Source organism: Camelus dromedarius, chromosome 32, assembly GCF_036321535.1.
Source record: "Camelus dromedarius isolate mCamDro1 chromosome 32, mCamDro1.pat, whole genome shotgun sequence".
NCBI lineage: Eukaryota > Metazoa > Chordata > Mammalia > Artiodactyla > Camelidae > Camelus > Camelus dromedarius.
Window position 1 is genome coordinate 5,987,408 of NC_087467.1, and position 27,496 is coordinate 6,014,903.

Consider the following 27,496-nt stretch of genomic DNA (forward strand, 5'->3'; position numbering starts at 1 on the left):
TAAATTGTCTGCTTCTAATCTGCAGCGGACTTACAAACTAGATACCAGATAATGACTTTATCATTATACGCATGACAGCCTCAGGAACTCTCATATGAGAAGGTGCACATATGGGGACCAGAGCAGGTGAGGAGTACTTCTCTTTATTCTTATTCTTGGATGAGTTCCAGAAAAGTAAAGTGTAAATGTAACTCACTACCACAGAGTAACTTAACCTCTAAAGGCTTACTGAAATGAAATTAAGTATATGGATAAAATTTTTATATATTCTTTTACTTTCTGCAAATATTTATCATCAATTTCTCCCTTCAGTTAGCATTAACATCTAAGTACTTTTTCTTTCTTTCTTTCTTTTTTTTTCTCTAAGTACTTTTTAAGAGAACAAAATAACCTTTAAGAACAGTTTAGGCAACAACAATACTAGTAACAACCAGTTCTCATCTTAAGCCTGGTTATTTTTTTGTAATACAAATGTCAAGAGTTATTTAATCTATTATGATTTAAACTGACATTCCAGGATAATGTAAAGAAATAATGGTCCAAAACCTGCTAAAGTTATACAGCATCACAGAGCAAATAAAATGGCCCCCTAAAGTACAACTTCTATTGTATTAGAGATCGCTATTAGATTAGTAAAACAATAGTGTCTAGGGCTTGTTAAATGGAATAAACTGACTTTATCCAAGTACACAGAAGTTACACTATCACCGTAAAATTCAACTTGTAAACATAAAAAAAAACCCAAATACAATATTTATTCAAAACAAAAAGGCCAAAATTCATCAAAGCTGATAAGGTGTTGCTATATTCATATACCGCACTGCAAGACACCAAAACACCCTCTCCTCTGGTCTTCACTAAGTTTAGATTTTTAATTCTCCCCAAAACTATTTCCAAGACTAGAGAATCTCCTGCCTTTTTTTTATGAAGGGTCAGAAAGATTAATTAGAAAGGGGATACTTACCTTTTCTTTTGAAATTTATTTCCTTTCTCATGAAACATATTTCTACTGCCCTTCCCTGCCCTGCCTACCCACCCAACACCATCCCACCCAGATCTAAGACAGAGAGTCCTGCAGTATGGTTCCGATTCCTGACAAAAGTCTATAACAGATCACACTAGTCTGGCTCCTGTAGCAGAGATGCATAAACAGAAAGCCTTGAATACCTCTAAAGTATTACTGTTATTTGAACCAACGATTTCTTTTTACATAATTAGATAAAACCCTTGTGAATTTTCACTAGTCTATTTTCAGCACTTACCTTTGGCTCATTCTAAAACATTCTTCAAAAAGGTTTAGGTTGATTCCTTTAAAATTCTTTCCTCCTAGGTCAAGGTTTCTAAAGTGACCTCTGATGCAATGGGCTCAAGGATCTGAGCTATAAGTACATCTAAACCCTTTAATTTACTAAGTCCCAATCAGAGAGGTAATGGAAACAGATCAGAAGGAGAAAAAAAGCCCAACAATTCTGTCAGTCTGGTTTCTGGGAGAGGAAAGTAAGACCTAGTTTGTTCTCAGTGAGCACACAACAGGTATTAATTGATATAGAAAGGTTTTCTCTTTCGTAGAAATTAGAAGATAAAGCAGAAAACAGATCAATTTCACTCTCCTGTTGGGCCTTTAAGCAGCCTAAGCACTTGCTTAATCTAAAGAAAACCATCAAAACCCCATTGAAAAAAGGCACAGAAGTGAGAAACAGAGGAGCTAGCCACCTCATCCCTCATCCATACTAACAGCAATAATAATGAGAATGCCATCTTTCTTCCAGTGCCCCGAAGAAACACTGCTAGATTCTTTACACACATAATGTAAAGAATTTACCAAATTTCAACAAGCCTGCCAAAAAGGCATTGTTAGCTACCCACATAGTATAGATGAAAAAAGAGACTCAGAAAAGTTCAGTAGCTTTCCCAAGGTTAGACAGCTAGTCAGGGCTAAAACAGGACTTTTTGACAAGGCCACTACGCTTTCTTCTCTGTCACTTCCCTTGCTCTGTCAGTTAAAACAGTGAAGTCAGCAAACATCAGACCTTACTTTCCTTCTGCAAGCTTCTGATACCATCCTGACCTGAGACATACGTTCTGGAAATACAATTAGCTCATATATTAATCACCTTTTCTAGTGGCCACATCCTTTGTGTCTTATACTATTACATGCTAATATGTTTCAGAATTATTACTATCGGATATATTTCTCTCTACATTTCAGATTTCTTTCTCCTTTCATACTCATTTAACTAGGCAAAATCTACTAGGTTCATCAGACTGCTTGACTTTGTAAATGTCATATTCATTTACATAGTTAAGTTCTCAGAAAATAAGCTTTCTTTCTTCAGACTGAAAATTACCAGGAATTTTTATATTTTAGTAATAAATTCCCTATTTAATATAAAAACAAATCCTTTAAAAGCCTGATCCAAACACAAACATGTAAAATATCTTTTCTTTTTTGTTGCTAAGGGGTGATCTGTGCTTGTATTGTCAATCAATAAGTCCAGTTATTAGAACTTTCAAAACAAAACACCCATAAATTAGTATAATATACCTTTAAAATGCCAAAAATCAGAATCAATATAGTTCCTCATACAGAAACAAACTTTAAAATAATTTAAAGTTATCTGATTCCATGTATATATGTCTGAATCATTCTTATATGATAGGTAGATGTATTTGTAGTTAAAATTACACTGTTTTGAATTATATCCCTGCTTTATGTTTCTAAGTTTTATAGAGTTTTATGTACTGTAAAATCATCTGTATCAACCTTTGTGAGGTTTATGCTGGTAAAGGAGATTTTGTACCTGAGCAATCTACTTGGAATAAAAACCATGGATGTCACTGTTTTTTGATCATATCTTCCTTTCTTTTTTCTTTGACAAGGTCCACAAAAACCATTTATCTTCGGTGATTTAAAAAATCTTAAACCAATCACACTAACTAAACCATTTCAATGTTTGAAAATGGTCTAACATTTACTCCAATCTTCACTCACAATAACAATAATAAATACTCAAGTCAAATCCTTTTACACCAAATGCAAAATAGGTCTGTGACACATGTCCAAGTCTTTGACCTTATCTACATGCCTTTCCCTTTTCTCTTTAGCTTATAAGGTAGATTCAGAGGTAAGCAAACTCTTCCGTCCAGGGCTGGCTAGTAAATATTCTAGGCTATGCATCTGGCTCTCTAATTCTAAACCCAAGAGTCTTCTCTTCCATGAGAATACTTTGGTGGTATTATGTTGCACTATAAATATTTATCAATTACATCATCTATAAATAACAACTGATTTTTTTTTTTTAATGATTTCAGAGTAGAATTCCTTCAAACTGTCAAAGCTCTAGCTGGAAAGAATGCCAAAGACAAAGAGGTTTCAGGCTCAATTACAGAAGTGGAACAGAATTTAATAAAGTTCCAACACTACATTTTAATGCCCAAAATTCTTATTGTCTCTTCTAGTTGACAAATATGTGCTCCACAATGTAACAGCAGCCGCAGACCAGCTGGATGGCTGTATCAAGCACAAAGGAAGCACCAGCACATGCTGTTAAGTGTCGTTCTGATTGCCTAGAAATGGCAGCCCATGCAGATTTATTCCCTGTTATAAATTAGAACAATTATTTCTCTGAAGTTTACATTTTCTTCATAAAAGAGTCAAACTTTCTGCACGTTAAAAAAGAGGACTTTCAAAAAGGATATCTTCCCTTTCTTTGATGATCAGTTCATTCTGTTCTTCCAACTGCCTGATCTTCCTCTCAAATGATTCCTGCTCAGCTTTGAGTCTTTCTTCTGTCACTTCCTTTTCCTCACTTACTCTGAAAGAAATACATAAATGAAAAGAAAATGCCTATGAGAATAAAATAAAATATGTGTCTACAGCTGTGGTTTACCAAAACTAGATTTCTTCCAGGGGCATGCTGTTTTTTTCAGGGATACCTTATGTTTTCAAAATGTTTTAAATTAACTTTTCATAAGGCAGATTTCCATACCTTTGTAATAAAATATGTATGTGATTTTTACATCAAGAATGTTTCCAATATTCAGAATTATCTTAAAACATGAAAAGTCCTACACTTTATAGGCTCCCAATTATTATCCAGGACAGAAAAATAACCAATTTTTAAAACAAAGGTTTTATTTCTTTATTAGTAAAATAAGCACAATTTATTTCGACTTAGGTCTTTTTCATACTTCTGTTTAAATCCTGTCAAAAAAATAAACAACATATATATGTCTTAAATATTTCAGTAAATATACATGGGCAATTTTACTGTTTCCTGGTACAAATACCCTGCACTCCTCAGTAGCACTTAAATACTGAACTGGAATTGTAAAATGGAATTAATAAAAAAAAAAAATCTGCACATTTATTCTTAGTTCAAAAAGAATTATAAAGTTAAAAACAATGACCAAAAATATGGATCTTTAATGCTTAACTCTGAAAAGTACTCCAACTCAAATCAATCAAAAAGGGGTAGTTTCTGACAAGAGCACAGAGGGGAAAAATATTTAAAAAAAAAACAAAAAACCTACACAACAAAATTAAAACTTACCTTAAAACGACAATCCTAATTTTCACGTTACTTTGTGAACAAAGATGCTAGCCTTGAATTTCTGTTACTGGTGCTTAATTCTCCAAGGAGAGTACAACACATTTATTCTATAAGATCACACAGGGTAAATGAAATCCACAGGAAATCCAAGTGTTTTCTTTGAGCTCCTAAATTTACTTCCTTCCACACCCATGCTCTACCAGAGCAATTTCTGAATAACATGAACTCCACAGCCTTTCCTTTGTTGCTAGCCTTCTAGTGGAGAAATTAAAGTCAACGAGATAACAGAATGAAAATTAGAATTCTGAATGTTCAAGACTTGACTGCATCTTGGTCTTTGAAATACTTTGTGTGAAAGTGCATGGCATACAGTAGTTTCAAAAAAAGCTTCACTTTTTGCTTATCATGACATTCAAATCATTTCCTCAACTCCTATTATTTGTTTAGTATGCCACAAGGCTCATGACTGGGACTCAGGCGCATCTTTCTAAGAGGATAATCTCCAACACTGATACAATTACAAGGAGTCCACACAACTAAACAAAGAACAAACACACACATATGTAGAGGATTCACACCGTGGTCTCAGGTTATCCTGCCTCCCTTGTTACCATCTCTTTACAATGCCTTCCCTTCTCTTGTCAGAACTCTCAAGCACACTTGCACTAACATCTTTCACAATAATTCCCCATTGCCTCTAAGTTTTTTGCAAAACTGTCAACCATTTGAACCATTATTTATTTCTATCATCCAGATCTATCAGCCAGCTTCTATAACACCTTTGCTAAGAAACTGTTTCAGATCAAGTAAACTCCCAAACTGTAAATCAGAAAACCATGTACAAATGGTGACTGTGGCAAAGTGCGCCTATTTCTCTGGGCATCACTACTCCCACTTGTAAACAAAAAAGGCCAGACTAGACAATTTTTAAAATTCTTTCCAGCTTAAGTTCAATTAATTTCCACTATATGATATATATACCACTACTGTATCTATGTCCTTTAAAAATACAGAATATTTGTAAAGAAAGAAGCTATCAAGCATTTTCTCAGGGTACAAGGCATACAATACTGCAATCTAGGCAAAAGCTAGAGCCGTGGGATGAAAGAGGAAGTGGATGACAAATGGCTGAATCTGTAGGATTATGCATAAAATAAAGATGAAATAGGTGATGTTATATACTGTACGGAGAGAATAAATCAGTGCTGTCAAGGTGAGAAAATATGTGGCAAAATCTCTCCCTGTTTAGACTGGTAAAATCTTAAAGACAAGACTGAAGAGGAAAATCCTTAAGTGGTAAGAGAACATTTATTTTCATTTACTTAATAAGAAAACATTTACCAAATGCCTACTATAGGAAAAAATAACCACAGTAACTTTATTCTGTTTGGGATATCCAGAGGGAACCTAACAACAATGGCCCCTAGTCATTTCAATCCCTTTCATAAGAGACATATAAATATGAGGAATGGCCCAAAGATTTGCTTCTTCAACGAGCAAAGCTTCCAGAGTCTGAAAAACAGTAACAAAAAAAGTATACTGCCACGCTTATGTTAACATTGAAGTAAGTGCAGAAAGTATGTCTGGAGCCTGCCAGGTCAGAACATACACCCCAGCATTTACTTACTCCCTTTGTGGGACCTGAAGATAATCCAGGGAAGCTGTAGGGACCATTGAGGGCAAAAATGCTTGTGCATATATTCCACAATGCTAGAGGCTGTGATGAGCTTTTCCCAAAACTTAAAGTGCTCTATCTAGAAAAATCACTCTCGTCTTAATTTAGTTTCTGCAGTATGTTTGAAAATTTTTGTTGCTACACTATTGAAACAGGGCTTTAAAAAGTCCTTTGTTATGTTGCTATGATTGGACTACACTTTAGAATTCATTATGCCCTGCAAGGCTGTAAAATTAACAAGCTGTGTTAAGCACAAAGAGTAACACTTCTCTCAGCCTATCTCAAGATATGCATGGTTTCTCTGTGGCCTATTAGCATAGTTAATATGAGCAAGTATATTAATATAGCCTTTAAATGCAGAGGACTTGCCAATAAAACAACCTCAAGATCTGATAGCTACTCAGAAATCTGTCTTCTTATTTATGTTCAATATTTCCCACGAAGCACACGTATGAGAAAATATCTGGTATCAAGATCTACATTTTTTATCAAAGCATTCTCAGACTACAAAGTAAGAAAAAAAGACCTAATCCTCTATCTCATTTAAAGCATAGCAATAAGCTAATTAACAAAATGAGACTCTCAATACAGGAAATGGAAGTATTGGACTAATAGGACAGAAAAGTTAAAACTCTGGACAAGAGGATATTCCCGCTGGTGGCTTGCTAATTATTTACAAGGAGGACAACAGTCTGTTCTTAACGTAAGAAATCACCAATGTCAGCATTTATTTAACACCTGAGAGTATTTCTGAAAAAGTCCACAAAATGCACTTTTATCTAACAAGAGAATTCATACACTTAGAGCTGGGTGGTTGGGCTGAAACCTGTGCCAAAAGTACTGAATTTCTCTGAAGGCTTATGTTTCAGCTTAAACATTCCCAGTGGTCAACCAGATAAATTTCTTCCCCTGATTAATATCTCACATTTGGGAGCAGGGAATGCTGGTCGCATTTTATAAATTCTGAATATTAACTTAGTGGGTAAGATTCAGAGAAGGAAGGAACAGATTTCACAAGACATCTAGCAGACAGGAATGGATATTGTTTTCAAGCAAATGTAAATGCACGGTGAAAAAGAAATATTTCATCAGTAAAAAATATATCAGTGAAATTATCTTAGTGCTCTCTACAGATTTTAACACTTCACTGTTATTTAAAAGGTACTGTCTAAAGGAACACAGTGCTTTAAGAAATCATAGGGACACAGCAATCCATGTCAAAAGGGTTCTAAGAACTACAAAACAATAGCAAATGAATGTAGATGCAAAAATCCTCAACAAAATACCAGCAAGCATAATGCAGGAACATTAAAAAAAAAAGAAAAAAGAAAAAAAGGATCATACATATGCCTAATTGGGATTTAGCCCAGGAATAAAAAGTTGTTTTAACATTCAAGCGTCAATTAACATAATACAACATAAAAATAAAATAAAGAACAAAAATCACATGATCTTCTAAATAGATACAGGAAGGTGTTTGAAAACATCCAACAATGACTCATGATTCAAAAAAAACTCATTAAATAGGAAGAAAAGTAAACTTCCTCAACCTGAAAAAGGCCATCTATGAAAAACCCACATCTAATACCACATTTAATGGTAAAAGATTGAATGCTTTCCCACTATGACCACAAACAAGCCAAGGATGTCTGCTCTCGCCACTTCAACTTTGTACTGGAGATTACAGACACAGGAAAAGATAGATTGCTCAGGAAAAGAAATAAAATGCAAATTGGTGTAGCCTCTATGGAAAACAGTGTGGAAGTTTCTCAAGAAACTAAAAATAAAGCTACCATATGAACTATCAATTCCATGCCTGGGTATATCTGAAAAAAACAAAAACACTAATTCAAAAAGATGCATGCACCTCAATGGTCATCAAAGCACTGTTTACAGTAGCCAACACAGGGAATCAACTTAAACATCCATCAACAGATGAATGGATAAGGAAGATGTGGTAAATACACCATGGAATACTACTTAACCATAAAAAAGAATAAAAGTTTGCCATTTGCAACAACATGGATGGACTTGGAGGATAGTATGATAAGTGAAATAAGACAGAGAAAGACAAATACTGTATGGTATTACATATATGTAGAATCTAAAAAATAAAACAAGCTAGAGAATATAACAAAAAAGAAACAGACTCACAGATATAGAGAACAAACTAGTTGTTACCAGTGGGGAGAGTAAAGGGGCAAACTAAGTGTAAGGGATTAAGAGGTACAAACTACTACGTATAAAATAAATACATTACAAAGATATACTGTGCAACACAGGGAATACAGCAAATATTTCATAACTATAAATGGAATATAACCATTAAAAATTGTGAATCACTATGTTGAACAGCTGAAACTTATATAATACTGTATATCAACTGTACCTCAATAAAAAAAATTGAAAAAATAAAAAAGATCTTAAAAAATGGAGCTGTATACTGTATTCCTATTAAGAAATGACTTTCTTTCCCTTTAAGTAAATTATAAGTGGTTAAAGACTCTAGGTAAAACAAGAAATCTGAGATGAAAGGTGGAATGCATGGTGTACTCTAAAATTAATATAGTAACGAAGATACCAAAAATGGAAATGACAAAAATAAATTTGAATACAGGAAGAGAGATTAGGTATAGAGAAAACTGATAAAAATACATGTTGTTTTAAAAGCCCTAAGAATAAAACACATTTTCCAAGGAACAAAGCATAAGAGACAGTATGATATGTAACACTTAAATCCGTAAGATATCTGATCATTTAAATTCATGTTTAAACTTGAACCACAAAAGTTAACATTTCAATATTCACTGGTTATTTCTTTCAAGAATATACACATTTTATGAAACAGCCATAATCTTAGTACTAAGGACTTATAAACAAAAAGTACAGTCCAATCTATCTAATAAATAAAGCTGAAAAATTCTAAAAAACAAATCCAGAGTTACAAAAACAAAATACATCCAAGTTCAGTTTAGCCCAGGAAGGCAAGATTTAAGAGTTGCAAATTAATTGATGTAATTCACCAGGGTAATAGAATAAAGGAGAAATCTTACATAATCATCTCTAAATGCAGAAAAGGCATTTGTCAAAGTTCACCCTATTCACAATAAAAACTCTCTACACTCTAGTACTGAAGGAACTACTTCATTCTAATAAACAGCATCTATAAAATACCTACAGTATCACATCTGTAAGGATGAAAAAAGAAAACTTTGTCCCCTTCCTTGTACTTCAGGAATAATGGAAGAGTGTCAACTATTATACCGCTCTCTATTCAATAATGACTGGTGGTTCTAGCCAGTGCAATAAAGCAAGAAAATAAATAAGATACATAGAAATTGCAAAGAAAGAAGTAAAATTTTATGTGCAGATGATATGATTGTGTATGTAGAAAATATTGAGGAATCTACAGAAAATATATTAGAACAAGTAAATTTAGGAAAATCACAAAGTTATTGTGGCAGCCAGCCTCTAAAATGGGTCCCAGTGGCCCATGTCTCTTGGTATACATGTCCTTGTTTAATTCCCTACCCTTGTATATAGGATAGATGTAGTGACTATCAAAACTGACTGAATGTAACTTCTGAAGTTAGGTTACCAAAAGATAGTGACTTTTGTCTTGATTACTCTTGCTCACTCTGATGAGAGCCAGTTGTCAAGTTGTAGGCAACCATACAGAAAGGCCCTTGAAATAAGAAACGGGGGGGGGGTCTCCTGCCGATGGTCAGCAAGGAACTGAGAAACTCGGCTGAAACATTACTGAAGACATTATTGGAAACTTGTAGGAAGGGGAAGTATGGCATATGATGGCAGAAAGTTTACCAACACTATCATTTTTAGTAATGTGGAAAGGAGGAAATGTGCCTAATCAACTGGGTAACTAATCTAAGGAGATTTCCAAGTAAAGTGTTGAAAGAACTGGCTGGTTTCTTCCTGGTCCTCATAGTAAATTGGGAGAAGAGAGACACAAATTGAAGGAAAGACTATTAAACCAAAATGAGACAGGATTTTCAGAAATTCCCAGATAGCAAAACTGCTAAAATTAAGAAATGTCTTCTGAGCAGATCTCAAAACAGGATACTGCCAGGAAAAACATGCTCTGGAGATAAAGCCAAGGTAATAACTTCTGTTTAAGACCTCAGAAACATCAAAGTTGACTCAAGAGAGTCAGACAAAAGAGATTAATGTTGGGCCTCACAAATCCTCTCAAATAATGGGGCTTCTAGGAAGCTTACTAGGATTTTAAACTGCTAAAATTCTGTGATAATGTTAGGCAGCCACAGATAACTAACACAGTTTTTAACATATTAATCAATTATTTTAAATTCCTCATCAGATCATTCCACCTGCATCTGCTTCTGCTGCTTTATCTCTTTCCAATATGTTGTGTTCTCTTGCCTTCCATATACCTGTATCTGGATATCTTAGGCAGGACAGTAGAGACTGAGGCAAATCATTCCCACACTTGGTAATGGGCAGACCTTTCCTTTGGCTAGGTTTTTAGTGCAGGGGCTTTGTTTATGTAATCACATGTTAGGCAGGTTTCAGGTTTACTGTTGCTATGGTTACCCTCAGTACACCACAGACTTCAAATTCCTCTAGGGATAAACTCCCTTCAGGTGGACCAGATGTTTTCCTCAATGTAGGCTCCACCCTCAGCTTTAGGTCTTCCCTCCTGGAGGGTCTGTTTCTTCTGAGGTTCTCATTAGTATTCAACTGTTACTTTTACTAGGTACTTATTAGCCCGATGGTAGGGGGTCTGGGTTGGAGTGGTGCTCTCTATTATTCTAATTAGGTTGTGCTAAGCAGACTTTGTATGCCTGGGTCTTAGAAATGCTCCAGTCTCTCTTCTATAGTTCTGTGACCAGCATGTAACCCTGCCCTCCCCCTAAGTTATTTTCTGCCTACCTCCAGCTTCAGTGGCTTTCACCAGTGCTATATATGAGCTATATTTTATGGAAGCCCTCTTCCTAAACTTACTGGGTTTGCTACACAGAAAAGTTACAGGAGAAGGATCCAGGAAAGATTTTGTGCTCCTTCCATTACAACTGCTGTTCCTCCTCCCGTGCCTGCGTGAAGAGGGGTGTTTTATCAGGCCTCTCAACAGGTTGGGCCTATAGAGAAAAAGCCTGCAATAGAGTTGAAGCTGCTCTATACTTGCTGCCCTAGGGAGCTTCCTATTCTTACCTGTCCACATCTGGCCTCCACCAATTTGTTACCTACTGCAGTGAAATGTTCTTACCCATTTCTAGCTGTGTCTGCCCCACGTAAGCTAGCGCTGACATCTCAGCTTTCCCTGTAGGGACATCTCTTCTGAGATTTCGGGTTAGTTGGTTGCTCTGCATGTGAACTGAGCTCTCTGTTTCAAGAAACATCCAGAGCTTGCAGTTTGTTCCATCACCCCCTTTTTTTTTCAAAGGACAATATTTTTGTGTCTGTTGATCTTCCACAAATGCTTTGAAAAAGTACATCATCATGTAGCAAATATTCAATAATTGTTTTTTGATCAAAACCAGATAATTAATATGGTAAGAATAACCATCTTCAGTTATAAAGTACTAACTTAATAATACTCAAATCTCAATGTCATAATTCAAGCTATAGTTCCAATTTTGAGAAAGCAACCTAAATAATCTTGTAAGAATTTCTAGTAACCTCTGCTCTTCACTCTTCCCTGAGCTCAATGATTCTTCCTTTCTCCTATTGATTTCAGATCTAAGAAATCTGAATCCATCACAACAGGCACATACAAATAAAACATGAAAGAGAATAACCAGTATACATAAAGCCCATGTGTAAAAAAAAAAAAAGAAAACTACCTGAGAAAAGACTGAAAAGTTACTACATATACTTGCATGTCGCATATACCGACAACTGTGGTCTTTCAACTTTTCATAACCCAAATGTGGCCCAACCATAACTGAGTAGATCAAACAGCTGTAAGTCTGAGTAGATGCAGCAAGGTCAGAGGAGGCTATCCACGTTCATGTGGCACTGCACAGGCTTCCAGAGGCCATGCAGAAGGGGCAAAAAATGCTACAGAAAAATTAACCTCTTCTTGGAAGTAGTACCTGGTCAGATCTAAGAAAAAGATTGTTGAGCACACGCTAGGCACTCAAAAAGTATTCTCTCAATCGTAGTGCTCAGAATCAGCAATCTGAGAATGAAATTCGGTAAACTAACTGTTCTACAGGGTCAAGATACATAAAGTTCAGAGAATGCCTTTCTACCTAAAGCAATTTAAAATTTCCTTATCCTCTCTTGAAATTTACTTTGTAACCTATTATAAATTGTTTATCAACCCCCTCCAAATTCATAAAGACCCCAAATGGGAAGACAAAAAACTAAGTCACTAAAAAATTAAAGCCTAATTTTCTTATTGTACTGCAATGCACATTTAATTATGACCCAAAAAGTTATGATTAGTTTAATAAAATAAAAGGCCAGAATAAATATAAAATAATGATGATCTACTCATTTTGCAATGGGAAACTAATGGTGCTACATTTTCTATTTTTCTTCTGAGAAATGTCAAGTTGAAATAGCAAACTGTCCTCTGGGAAAAATCAGAGTATCTGAGCCTAAAAAAGAACTCTGTCCTCGAATGAGTTAGTACACAAGTATTCACTGGGGAACCATGCATTATTTCACAGTGTGGGCTTAGGACATGAAATAGTGCAGGTTTTTTTAGGCTTCTTAGAATATGGCTCATATACAACAAAAACTGCAATTGTGGCCAAGATTATTTAAACATTTTTTTCCTTTAAGGAATAAGCTATGATGCAGTCTGTGCATTAGTCTATGGTGCCCCTCCCCATCTTAAAAGATCTCAGTAAAAAGATGCAAGTGCATAAATAAAGAACTGTCACCATCTTTCAGCACAAACTACAATATTTTGCAGAGCCATTCATTTTTCAAGTCCCCATAAATGACACTACTTTTCCCATCCACGCAAACAATTCATTAATTTTACTGTAAAAGACTTTTCGAGGTCACTTCATTCAACAATCTTGAACAAAAAGAATTTTCTCTATCCTAATACCTCTTAGAAAGATTAATCAATATTCCACTTATCCTTCTGCAAATGTAAATCAATGCTGGACACCTCAGGGAAGTCCCCTCAGTTACTTGAAACCCATATATCAAGTCATCTCTTAATACTCTCTTCTACAAACTAAATAATTCATAATATTCCTAATTTACCTTTTAGTATCTGTTATCCATTAACCTGTAAATTTTGATTTGTGTATGTATTCTATTATTTTATAAGTGTAGTTAACACAGTGAAAAAGCTTTCTGATCATATTATTAAGGAGACACCAAAAGATTAAAAACTCGTATTAGGCGTTTTTATCTGTTTTCTTGCCAAATAGCATAAAATATTGCTTGCTCATGTTCCAGTTAAATTTAACTATAAACCACGCTTTTTTTTTTTTTTTAATGGACTGGGCCTAACCAGTAAGCGTTTCCCTAAAATGAATTTCTAATTTATTTTTATCCTAGGCATATAATAACCTGTCCGTGTCACTACTCTCTTTTATCCTGTTTGAATGAAACCATTTCCCAACCTCTTATGCCAAGTCTGAATTTTATTTATATCTTCTATTAACATTTATTCTTATTTAGAAACAGCAATAAATCTTGCAGGCATCTTTTTTATTCTCTCACAGAGAGCACCAATAAAGACACTGACTAAAGAGGATCTCACAGCTAGGTTCTCAATGGATGCCTCCAAGATATAGGTAAGCCAGTCTTGGAATTTGGACACATACGGTTTTCCCACTTACACTGCTAAAGTCAAGGCCATGTTTTTATGGGAAAAAAAAAAAGCTGTGCTTTTGAAAGAATGCTTTACACTTGTGCATAGTAGTTGAAATTCTTAAGTATGCTATACTTGAATATGATGTAGGAATACATGAGATTTTTTAAGTCTTCTGACATTTTCTCCATTTGGTTTGGCCTTTATCACAACTAAAACAATCTCCATTCTTTATATCTAATTTTTACTGAAAAGACATGAATGAAAACAACTTTCAAAACTTCAGCCTCCTAATAATCCTCTATTAATACTTTTTCATTATTCTCTATTTATTGAAAAGTGTTATTAGTTTAAAAAGAAAACAAGGATACATTATTCCCATATACCTATATGTTAACAGTAAATATAGTAATAATGGGGTTTTTTAGCAGTCAAATTTGTACTAATATCAATCTTAGTATGTACTAACACACTGACCCTTTACCAAGAATCTAGCACTTTGCTAGAAAGCAGAAGTTGATTGAAACGAAATCAATATGCTCTAATATTTCAGGTATGCTCTAAGCCTGGCAGCTGAAATTATATCACTCAGGACAGCAATGGCAATGCAGGACCATTACTAACTATATGGAGTCAAACTAATTGTAATAGCTTTAGGGACATCTACAGCCATCTACGTGGTTAAAAAGTGTTGTGAGATGATCATAAATTAAGTGTTTAACAATTAAATGATCTCCCAATACAAAAAATAATATTTGAGATAATGAAAACTCTACTTGGCACCACAGAATAGCTTTTTTTTTTTTTGAAAAAAATCTTTGTTCCCGTAAGATCGATGACACAAGGACATCAGAACATATTTGCAATTTTCTATTTTCAAAAAGCTGTTCTTTCTCGTACAGTAATGCATTTCATATAAAGTTTGTCTCACCTGGCCAGTTCTTTAATTAAGTTTGCAATGCGTCTTTTGTCTTCAAGACATAAATCTTTCAATGATGCACTCTTCATTCCTCTCCTGCAGAAATTCTAAAACAAATAAAAAAAATCCTTCAGATTAACTTTTACTAACAACAATTATTAAGACTTGTCGAGAAAGCTCTTAAAATAAGCACAGGAGGTAAAATTTCTTAGATCTCTTTTATCTGGTAGAACACCATTTACCTGTTTCATTTAAACCTACTGTGAACTCAAAACAGGCTAAGGAACTATCTGTCCACCAGGGGACATCATGAATTTACACTGAAAAGCACATGGAAAGAACTCAAAGGCAGAAATATGCCTCCTAAAATATGAGGGAGTATTAAGAAAACAACCTTCCCTTTGTGAATGTCACAGAAACAAACACCTAATGGAAGATTCTGAGAGTCTGTCCTACACCATAGCCTCCAGGCTGCTTAAAGGCAGACTAAGGTTGGCAGCAGAGGCACCAGTTTCTAAGCTCTCAATATATCCAAAGGTTCATTTCAAAGAGTATTAGAACACAGAGTAATAATAATGGCTAACATTATATCTAGTGTTATTAGGGCTATCCTAAGTATTTTACACTTAATCCATTTCGTTTTCACAACAATGCTATGAGGTAGGTATTATTCCTATTCTACAGTGAGGGTACATATCTTGCCTAGAATTATAGCAACTAAGTAGCAGAATCAAGACTCGAGCATTGGTTCCAAAGTCTGTATTCTTACCTACTGTACTATCCTATCTTTTGTGCTATAAAAGGTTCTCCCGGTACTTGAATATCTTTAAGAGGGGTAAAGACCATGAAGCCCAGGGATTCACAAGGGAACTGGAGATAACATGTAAAAGGGAAAACATGTTTCTCTAAAAAAAAAAAAAAAAAAAAACCACCTTGGCATTTGTGTAACTGCAAAGTAGGTTAGTCCAACTACTTCAGGTAGCTAGGAATAATCCAAGACCCCTAAAGTGAATCCTGGAATTACTGATAGCCAAAGATGGAAAAGACAGGGGAGAAAAAGGAGATGGACAAAAGGAGATGGTAAAAAAAAAAAATCAAATAGATTTGATTGTAGATTTTAGGTATGGTCAATTTAAGATGCCAGGAGGACATTCACATAGAAGTACTTAGGTAAGAAGGCAGAAATGTGGGTCTGACTCTCAAGTCAGAGAAAAACACAAAGATTTAAAATGTTATTGTTGATGTTAAGATTTTTATTATTTTCTTTAGACTTTTCTATGTTTTAAAGTTTCTTTAAAGTTAAAAAATAATAGTTTTTAAAAATCATCTACTAATCCAAGCAAATAAATTAAAATTGGTATTTGAAAAGACAAGAGAAGAATCAGAAGCATACAACATTGTGGGAGAAAAAAGTTTTAAGAAGAATGTGGGGTAAATAGTGCTAATGATCAAAAAAGTTAAACAGAATATAAAAAGAAGTCACTGGATTTGACAATGGTTAAAGTTGCTGAAAACCTGTTAAAAGAAATTTTACTAGTGGTGTAGTGAATGAACAAGAGAAACCCTTGCACATAGGCAAGAATTTCAGCAGCATTGTGTTTAGGCAAAAACCTGAGAACACAAATGTTTGTCAATCAGAGAGCAGTTGAACTGTGGTGTATTTATACAGTGGAAGTCTGCAGCTACTGGTTGTCACCTACGGACATTCTTCTTCAATCCCACCCTTCCAGGCTCTGCTCTGTGATGCTCAGGCTGAGGTTCTGGAAACCTCTCTTCTCCTTCATGGCTCTCTGTTAAACTCTGCCAACAGGAAGAACTAGACATTTTTAGAGGAAGAAAGGACAGACTCTGTCCTACTTGCTTCCTGTTTCTGTCTGTGTCACTCCGGTCAGAGATCTTCACCCTGGCAAGAACGGCTGATTCCAGTTTGTAATTTTTCCAGCCCTGGCAGAACCAGCCTTTAGAGTGTCTCCCTCAGGGAGAGCAGGGCCAGTCAGGCTGACTCCCCATCAGAGGTCCAAGTTCCAGCTCCAAGCGGCTCCTCTTCCAAGCTTCTAGGTTTTAATAATTACAACTTGTTCTGTCTGTTTTCCCAGCCCGAGGATGGTGGTTTTTTCTTGCAGTTATTATCTACAAGAGAACTGAGTGTGCCTTTTTGCTTTCCAGTTCTCTAGCAGCAATTTAACAAGTCTTTACACTGAACAGTCTCAGGTAAAACAACTAACTAAACCCTGACTGAAATATCAGTGAAAAGAAATGAAATATAACTATGTGCAAAATAAATTAATCCTGTGAATATAATGTTGAATAAAAAAGCAAATTACACAATATGAGGTCATTTATATAAAGTTCAAAATATATAAAACAAAATATTGTTTAAAAAATAAATACATGTTTAGACTATATAGGATAGGGGTTGCCAGCCAAATCTGGCCCAAAGCCTGGTTTTGTTTAAAAAAAAAAGTTTATTAAAACACAGACATGCACATTCATTTACACATTGACATATACATGGCTCGTTCCGCACTACAGTAGTAGAGTTGAGTAACTGAGACAGAGACCATGTGTCTCACAAAGGCTAAATATTTACTATCTGGCCCTTAACAGAAAAAGGCTTGTCAGCCCCTGATACAGAAAAACAAAAGAATGATAAACACAACATTCAGGATAGAGATTACCAAAGAAGATGAAATAGTAAGGGAAGGACACAGCTGTACAGTCATCTGATTTACAAGTACAGCACTGCAATTCAATGGGGGAAAGAACAGTCTTCTCAATAAATTGTACTGGACCAATAAGACTATCAGCATGGAAAAAGGAACCATGACCCTAGCTTTAGACCAAACAGATATTAATTTCTGATGAATAATGGGTTTAATTGTGAAAAGCAAGACAATGCGGTTTCGAAAAGAGAGAGAGAACCTGCTGCAAAGAGTGTAGTTGGCTAACAGCCTCACACAACCACTGCCACAGCTTCAGGATCCAATGCACTGTTTATGCCAAGGCCAATGACTGGCAACAGCAGAGATACAGGAACTGGGCCATTTCTGCTTGACATGGCATCCTAAAAGAACAATATTTTGCTCTGGGAGTCCCCATTAACCAGACAGGCAAAAGACCTCAACTGAATTTCTAGAGATTAAAAACTACACTGTCTTACACGAAAAATATACTGGATAAGATTAGTAGCAAAAGATGAATGCAGAAGATAATTTTCAAACACAGCAATACAAACTATCCACAGACAAGCACAAAACAACAACAAAAAACTGAAAAAAAAAAAAATAGAGGATCAGAGAGCTGTGGTATAACTTCAAGTGGTCTAATATGTGTATAATTGGAATCCTCCAAAGAGAGGAGAGAGAGGGAGACACAAATTATCTGAAGACATCGTGGCTCAAAAATTTCCCAATTTAATGAAAACCAGAAACTCACAGATCCAAAATGCTTAACAAACTCCAATCCAAAGGAAATTTAGAAAACTAGTCCAAAGCATAATATAATCAAACTGCTAAACACTAGTGATAAAAAGAGAATCTTAAAAGTAGCTAGAGTTAAACCTCACACATACTAAATGCAGGGGAATAAAAATAAGGATGACAACAGACTTCCCAAAAACATCGCAGGTGAGGCAACAGCACAGCACTGTCATTAAGCCCTGACAGAAAAAAACTAACAGCTCAGAATTTTATAACTAGTAAAAAAATCTTTCAGAAGTGAAAATGAAATAAAGACTTTTTCAGGCATACAAAAATCAAAGAAAAAAAATCATTCCCAACATACCTGTACTATAGTAATGTTAAAGGAAGTCCTTTAAGCAATGGAAAATATCAATGATATCAAATGGGAAACACCAGAAATGGTAACTCTGTGGCTAAATCTGAAAGTCTTTTGTTGCATTTTTAAATCTCTTGAAAAGACAAACTGAAATAAAAGGAAAAAAACTGAAAAGGGAGATGTAAAGCTATCTCTATTCACAGATGGCATGACCTTATCTTTAGAAAATTATAAGGAATTTACCCAAAACTACTAGATTAAAACTAATAAATAAATTAAGAAAGGTTGCAGGACACAAAATCAACTGTTTCCATATACTAGCAGTGAAAAATTCAAAAATGAAATTAAGAAAACTATTCCATTAATAGTAGCATCAAAAAGTATAAAATACTTAATACTTAGAAATAAACTTAACAAAAGGAATATAAGGTATATACACCAAAAACTACAAAATATTGCTGAAAGAAATGAAAGGATATGTAAATAAACAGAAATACATTTCACACACCATATTCAAGGACTGGAAGACTTAATATTAAATTGAGAGTATTCTCCAAATTGATCTGAAGACTCAACACTATAGAGGGAGAGGGAAATGCAAACTACTGGCTGTAAGATAGGCTCAAGGATGTATTGTACAAAATGGGAAATACAGCCAATATTTTGTAATAACTGTAAATGGAAAGTAACCTTTAAAAACTGTATTTTTTAAAGATTCAACACAATTGCTATCAAAATTCAACCTGACTTTTGTGCCAAAATTGACAAGCTGATTCCATAATTTCTATGCAAAACCAAAAGACCCAGAATAGCCAAAACAATCTTGAAAAAGAAAACAAACTTGGAGAACTTATACTTCCTGATTCCAAGACATACTACAAATCTATAATTAAAACAGTGTGGTATTAATATTAAAATAGAATATAGATCAATAGAACAGAATTGAGTTTCCAGAAATAAATGCTTACATTTATTTAACACATTTTCAACAAGGGTGTCAAGACAATCAAGTAAGAAAGAACAGTCTTTGCAATAAACAATGCTGGGACAAGTGGAAAGCCATATGCGAAAGAAAGAATGAAGTTGAGTCATGACCACACTATATACAGAAATTAAATCAAAATGGATCAAAGCCTAAAGGTAATATCTAAAGTTATAAAACTCTTAGATGTTGGTATAAATCTTTGGGACCTAGGCAATGATTTCTTAGATATGACAACAAAGCCCAGGCAACAAAAGAAAAACATTGGTAAGTTGGACCTCATCAAAATTAAAAACTTTCATGCTTCAAAAGGACACCAATAAGAAACCAAAAAGACAATGCACAGAATGGGAGAAAACATTTGCAAATCATGTATCTGACAACAGACTTGGAGGTGGAATTTATAAAGAACTCTTACAACTCATCAATAAGAAAACAAATAACCCAATTGAAAAGGATCTGAATAGACATTTCTCTAAAGAACATATACAAATGGCCAAGAAGCACACAAAAAGATGACCATTACTGGCCATTAGGAAAATACAAATCAAAACCACAACAAGATACCACTTCATACTCACTAGGACAATTATAAATAAAAAAGATGGATATAAAGTGTTGGTGAGAATGTGGAAAATCTGGAATCCTTATACATTCCTGGTGGAATGTGAAGTGGTACAGCCATTGTGGCAATTCACCAAAAGGTTAAATACAGAATTATTACGTGACCCAGTAATTGTACTTCTACGTGTATACCCAAGAAAACTGCAAACATACATCCACACAAAAACTTGTATACGAATGTTCATAGTAACATCATTCATACTAGCCAAAAAGTGTAACAACCCAAATGTCCTTCGGCTAGTATGTATTCAGCCATAAAAAGGAAGGAAGGAATGACCTACAACACAGACGAACTTTGAAATCACTATGCTAAGTGAAAGAAGCCAGTCACAACAGGTCACACATTAGATGATTCCATTTATGTGAAATGTCCAGAAAAGACATATAGAGACTAAAAGCAGATTTGTGGTTGCTAGGAGCTGACACAAATGAGGAATAGCTTCTGTTCACTATTAAACACACAAACCATTATATGAAAAAGTACTTTCAATTTTTGAAAAGAACTTGCAAATTCAACTATTCAGATCCTACTATGAAGTGGATACACTGGGGATGTAAGTAACACAAACAGGACTTTTGAGCTAATCACAGTTAAATCCTGTAGACAATTAAACATAACACAGTTGACCCTTGAACAATATGGGTTTGAACTGTGCAGGTCCACTTACAAGCAGATTTTTTTCAACAAATATATTGGAAAACTTTTTGGAGATTTACAACAATTTGAAGAAACTCGCAGACGGACAACATAGCCTAGAAATACCAAAAAAATTAAGGAAAAGGTGTATCATAAATGCATAAAATATGTAGATATACATAGAACATTCAAAATACATGTTAAGTGACCATTTATGTTACTAGTAAGGCTTTCATTCAACAGCAGGCTGTTATTAAAGTTTTGGGGAGTCAGAAGTTTATGCAGATTTTCAACTGCACAGAAATCAATGAATGCCCCTTAATGCCCACTGTTGTTCAAGAGTCAACTGTAATTAGAAACAAACCAGATATTGGAAATATCATAAACTCAAGAACATAAACCAAGGATTTAAAAAAAAATTTTTTAAGGGGTCGATAGTAAATGATTTTGACTTTGTGGGCACATGTCTTTATAGCGACTCTACCATTGTAATACAAAAGCAGCAACAAAGATACTAAAAGAATGAGCATGGCTGTTTTCCAGTAACACTTCATTTACAAAACAGGCAGAAGAGGGTTTGGCCTAGACGTCATAGACTGCCAAACCCTGATTTAAACTCTGGTTGGGGAAACAAAATATAACAAAAAGTAAAATAAACCAATTAGATAGGGCATGTGCCAAAGGAATGCACAGACACCATTTCAGAGGCAAAGACAAGAGACAAACCAATGACCGAGCTATAAAGAGTCTTTATGATATTATTTGCCAAGTGAAGGAAATAATAATAATAATGCAGGCTAATTTTGTTTTAGTAAAGCAGTTTTCTTGTATACAAAGGTTTATTCATCATCAATTAACAAATTCAGATGAACGAAAGTCATAAAAGGTGCCTAATAAAAGAAAAAATTATCAATATGACTTATTAACTCCACACAGATTAGGATGTAAATAATAAGACATAATAAGACAATAAATGTTTTTTAACTAACGCTGAAAGCAAGCCTAGACATTTTGGAACAAAACCTTTGAGTAATATACACACTCTATACTCATACTAAACAAAGCGTCTTAGAGTCCTTTGTATCTTTTAAAAATGCTTGTAGATCAAATAATGTTCAAGGGCTCTTATACCTTTATCTATCAGTTAGTGTCAGCACAGAAAAATAACTTATTGGTCACCATCTATAAAGATTGGAAAATAAGAAAAAAGAAAAAGAAAAAAAGAAATTACTGACCTGTCCATCTACAGAATCTCCTGCACCTCTTAAGGACTCCGTGGAGACTGAAGCAGCAGTCACCCTGGGAGTCTTAAGTTTAACATCAGCTTTTGGATTCACCATCTTCTGTCTTGATCTGATGTTTCCTTCTGCAGAAATTCCTAAAAATTTCCATAAAACAAGATTTCAAAATTTTATCTTTTCATTCTCTTAAACCTTACCTCCACCAGCCTCTTCCTTGACATATTCTACATTATGGGACTTGACGGGGAAAATTCTTACTCTATAAGCTTTATTTTAAAGCTCTTGTAATAAATAACGAACTGTGAAAAGATTATTTTTTGACTAAAGATTCAACTGAAATATTTTTAAAAGGGGATGTGAATATTTGCAAGTTATACTAAAACCAATCAGCTACAACATGCCATACATACCTTAACTTACTGGAAATTAAAAATCTGATTTTTCACATAATTAGGATGTCTCCAACGGTTTAGTTTTACTACTTATCTTGTAACAACCAGTAAACTTTAAAGTCTACTTCATAAACCCTATAACAAGTTTTCACATTTATCTTTGAAAGATAAAATTTAGACTATTATTTGTAATATGAAAAATAAGAGAAGCATCCCTTGCTTTTTAATACGTGAATGAAGAAGTTCATAGATTCATCAAAAGCTGACTTGCCCAGCCAGCCTTTGAGGCAATATTTCAAACCTTAGTAGGGTCATACCAAATATTAAAATAAATTAGGTTATGACGAACCGTTCTGAATTTATTTATGCTTACAAAGTTTTCCAAATGTTTTATTTTCTCCTATCTCTTAAGCAGCAAAGGAAGCCTACCAAATGCAGAAAATCATACCTGGAACATATACTACTGATTGCTCTTCATCAGAAACTGTGAAGGAAGGCATGAAGGAAAATGCTGGGAAAGAGTAACCAATATCCAAATGCTGCTGCTCTGTATTTCTATTATAATTTGTAATTTCTTTTGACCTGGAAATTTATAACTATCTTTCAAAAACAAAACCAGAAGGCAACATAATTAAAATAAATGTAGCAAAATTAATAATCTTTTAAAGCTCATCTTTATATATTCACAACTATCTGTTTCATAAAAATTTTGGGAGGTCTAGTTCCATAAAACTTTACCCATGCTTATTCCCAAGTGAGATATCCAACAATATAAATTCTACAGTTAGATTCATTTTCTTTCTTTTTGTAAACAAGGAGTTAAGTGCTCCTTTTTGCTCATTATTGGAGACCTGACAAGTTATTTTAGGCATAAGTAAGTAATTTCAAAATGAGCATTAGCTTTGAAGAACAAGCACTCTGAGGGCAAGTCAATCATGTGAACACAAAAACATTTTTTGTTCTCCTGCAGCACATTCATGAAATGTTCCAAGAAGCCCTACTCTTTAACAAGTGGAAGAAATTTAAGACAAAAAGAATTATTTCAAATTTCAAAAGGAGAAATTTAGAAAGGCTAAGATCAGTACACTGCTATAGAAAGAGAACCAATATAATAAGACAGTTTACTTTCCAGAAACAAAATATTATTCAGAACTAAATCTAAATCCAGAAATGTTCACAATTTGATAGCCTTCTATTACACTTCCAGGAAGGAAGTGTCTAAACAAATTTTTCCAAATGATGTAGAAAATTCCAAAGTTTTCTGTTACTTTATAAAACATTTTATTTTCCAAGATCTGTAGACAAATCTAATATTAACTATTTCCTTCCAGGAAAAGGCTGGAGTAAAATAGTGGAGTTATAACATATTCAAAAAGTCAATACATTTTAAGTCCAGGATCAATCTTAGTAATGGAAGCTTTTCAAGGAATATTGAATGGAAATGCCTAGAATCCCTAAAGGAATTTAGGAACACAAAGGTGGTGCTATCTGAGCCGCCAGGTGGCTTCTAACAGCTCTCTGCAGGAGTACATGTGCTATCACAGCTTCAAGATTTTGGCTGAAAACTGGTATCTTTAAAAACTTTAAATTCCCTCAGACAGCACGGATGGAGCTTAGAAATTTTTAAGAGGCACATAAGACAAGCAAAGAAACAAAAAACTAGATCCCACTAGGAAGGAAACTGATAGCAACTTAACACTGGAGCAGAGAGAGAATTTCTAAATTCACTGACTCCCAATCTAAGAAAAAAAAAAAAAAGCCTTAGAAAATGAAATTGTGCAGGCTCTTTAACAGCAGATTAATTTTTTATATCCCTTGGGACTGCATACACTGCAGGTATTCAATAAATGTTTAATTATTTGCTGTTGGAAATGCACACATGGGAAAAAGCACCCGGGGGAAAAACTTCAAGATAACTCAGGACATGCTCCACATGGCGGTGTCTTCAATTGGAGTATGCAGTAGTGATGAATGTGCAGAATATTTTCCATCTCCAAGGATGACCTATGGAAAGGCTAACGTTACTGAGTCCTGGAAAACATATACACTTCCCTAGAACGTTCACAAAGGAGCCTGCTCACAGCTGGATGTCACTGAGGACCCCACTCAGCTACATCTTGATTTGGAAGCTTATCAAGTATTTTATATTTTCTCCTCTCTTCTCAAATCTGATACGACTTCCCTCCATCCTTACTCTAACCTAATAACTTTGCTTCCTATTTCTTTAAGAAAAACAAACTGTAGAAGCCTTCTACAAGCTTCTACTTGCAGATGACATGATATTACATATAAAAAACCCTAAAGACACCACCAAAAAACTGTTAGAACTAGTAGAAAAAAATCCAGTAAAGTTACAGGATACAAAATCAATATACAAAAATCTATTGCATTTCTATACAAGAACCACCAACTATAAAGACAAATTAGGAAACCAATCCAATTTACAGTTGCATCAAAAAAGAGTAAAATATCTAGGAATAAATTTAACCAAGGAGGTGAAAAATATGATACTGATGAAAGAAACTGAAGAAGATGCAAATAGAAAGATAGTCCACAATCACGAACTGAAAGAATATTGTTAAAATGTCCATAAAGCAACCTACAGGTTCAATGCAATCCCTATCAAAATTCCAATGCCATTTTCCATAGAAATAGAACAGACAATCCTAAAACTTGTATGGAGCTACAGAGGACCCCAGTTGGACAAAGTAATCTTGAGAAAGAAGAACAAAGTTGGAAGTATTACACGTTCTGATTTCAAACTATATTACAAAGCTACAGTAATCAAAACAGAATAGTATTGGCATAAAAACCCATGAGAGCTACCCTTTTCCTACTTCATTTTTCTCCACAGCACCTACAATCATTGGACAGACAATATATTTTACTTATTCACAAACTCATCTCATTTCACTAAAATGTAAGCACCAAGCAGGTGAAGATTTGCATTGTTTTGATCAATGTTGTGTCTCCTAAGGCCAAAGAATGCCTGGCTCATAGTAAACCATCTACAGACAATTGAAATTGGTATTTACCTAATCCTATGAGGCACTGTCTAACAACTCAGTGTTTTCTTTCTCTCTTTGTCCCACTCAAAATATGCATGCAAAACCCATTAGCTACATCTATGCTAAATTCCTTTTCAAATATAAAAATGCTAAATAACTGACCTTGACAAAAGTTTTTAAAAATAAGAACAAGAATATTTGAAATTGCCTCCATCCAACCTATCCTATATAATCATCTGTAATCTATCTTCATCTCATTATTTTAGGAATCCAAATATTTACCTTCTTCAAATACAAAGATTCCCAACAAACGTTTATTTTATAGGAAAGTCAAAGAGACACAATATACAGCAAATGTATATTAAACCTCTTACTAGGCTCTGTGTGCCACCTTAATTCATTTGGAAGTGCCTCAAAAAGACATGTACAGCAAGTTATAAAGCACATTTAATGCTGGTACCAATCTATCCAAATCCCCAGAATTAAAGTAGGAATTAGAAACCCAAGGCAGAGTGGTAGAGAGGAAGAAGTGTACCCATCCTAGATCACCAGGAGCTGAAGAAAATACATTTAATACTGCCCACACTTCCCTACCCTCATGAGTTTGAATCACCTACCAGCAACATGTGTAATACTATTGACCAAGATGATTTTCCTGGGTAGTATATTAACATCAATGTAAAGTCTCTATTTTTAATTGAAAACTCAGGATGGCAGAGATTACAGCTGCTGCAATGTTTTGACCAGGTCCTTTACAGTTCATATTTGTTAATATCAAGTTAACCATACTGTTAATGATAATACACTTGAGTGCATCTGAAGCAATCAAATTTAGATACTGCAGAAACACTAACTTCTTCTGATATTACCAAGACCTATAATGAAGGAGGAAAGCAGTTTATGACCAAAGGGGCATATTTTATTTGCAGATTTAGGCCTTAAAATGACAACATGGTATATTCATTGTCTATACACTGGATATAAAGACACACCTTGTGCAAAACAGTACTGCTGACTCATACTGTGCAGGAGATGCAGAACTCATAAGAACAACCGTATGAAGAAGGTGACATTCAGTCATAGATGATCTGTTCTCACTTGATGGAAACATCTAGGACTGGGAAATGTCTTGATTACATTTCTCTAACTGTTTAGGCAAAGCACTGAAAATCTTTCAATAGTGTGAAAAGAATACCAGATTACAGGATTTACTTTTTGGTCTTTTCTATTCAAAGTACTAACTATAAAGGCTTTGGGGTGGTCTAGGAAGTCATCAATGTGAGAGGAAAAAGAGATCAAAGACACTAAACCAAATGACTCATAATTATCCTTATACTTTTTAGCAAAGATTCAGTAACAAATTTATATTTGACACTGTTTTTATATGCTATAGAGATTTACAATGAAAATATCTGAGGCTGTATATTACTTGGCCATTATGTGGAACTGGGAAGGGAAACAGGTGATACTGATAACCTTGCAATTCCTTTCAAATATCTGAATGTCTACAGAATATAATCACTACCATTTTCCCAATATAATTTCAACTCCTCACTGTCAATGGGAAGATGAGTATTCTACATTAATTTTTAGAGTAAGGGAGAAGGTAAAAGGAAAGGGAGGATATATGACTGCTATGTGAAATAGGGAGTAATAAGACTACATGAATACATGAGAGTACAGAGCTGCTAACACTAAGAGCTTACATTCAGTTTACATACCTACTAACTTAATCAGTCTCTCCACCCTACACTCCACACACATTCTATATCAGAACAACATTCTGATATATTCTGTATCAGCACAACAGCATTGGTTACACAGAAAGTTAGGGAATAATAATCGAAATCACATAGGTGGTTATGAAAACAATTACACTACAGAAGCACATTATAAGCTAATAATCTTCAAATATCTCCTCCATCACAA

At 34.5% G+C, this 27,496-nt stretch overlaps 1 protein-coding gene across 3 annotated transcripts in view; it reads right to left on the reverse strand.

Moving 5' to 3' along the window:
- The window catches only part of KIAA1328 (KIAA1328 ortholog), a 171,373-nt gene that overhangs the window by 142,515 nt on the left and 1,362 nt on the right, over positions 1-27,496 (reverse strand). For 2 of the 3 annotated variants that reach the window (XM_064481494.1, XM_031438937.2), the window contains exons 2-5: positions 23,008-23,043; positions 22,162-22,304; positions 14,919-15,013; positions 3,700-3,815 (exon numbers count right to left, since the gene is read on the reverse strand). In XM_064481494.1, coding sequence (XP_064337564.1) covers positions 3,700-3,815; positions 14,919-15,013; positions 22,162-22,304; positions 23,008-23,043 — 390 coding nt within the window. The remainder of the gene's footprint in view (positions 1-3,699; positions 3,816-14,918; positions 15,014-22,161; positions 22,305-23,007; positions 23,044-27,496) is intronic. The other variant, XM_031438939.2, reaches the window with a different exon arrangement.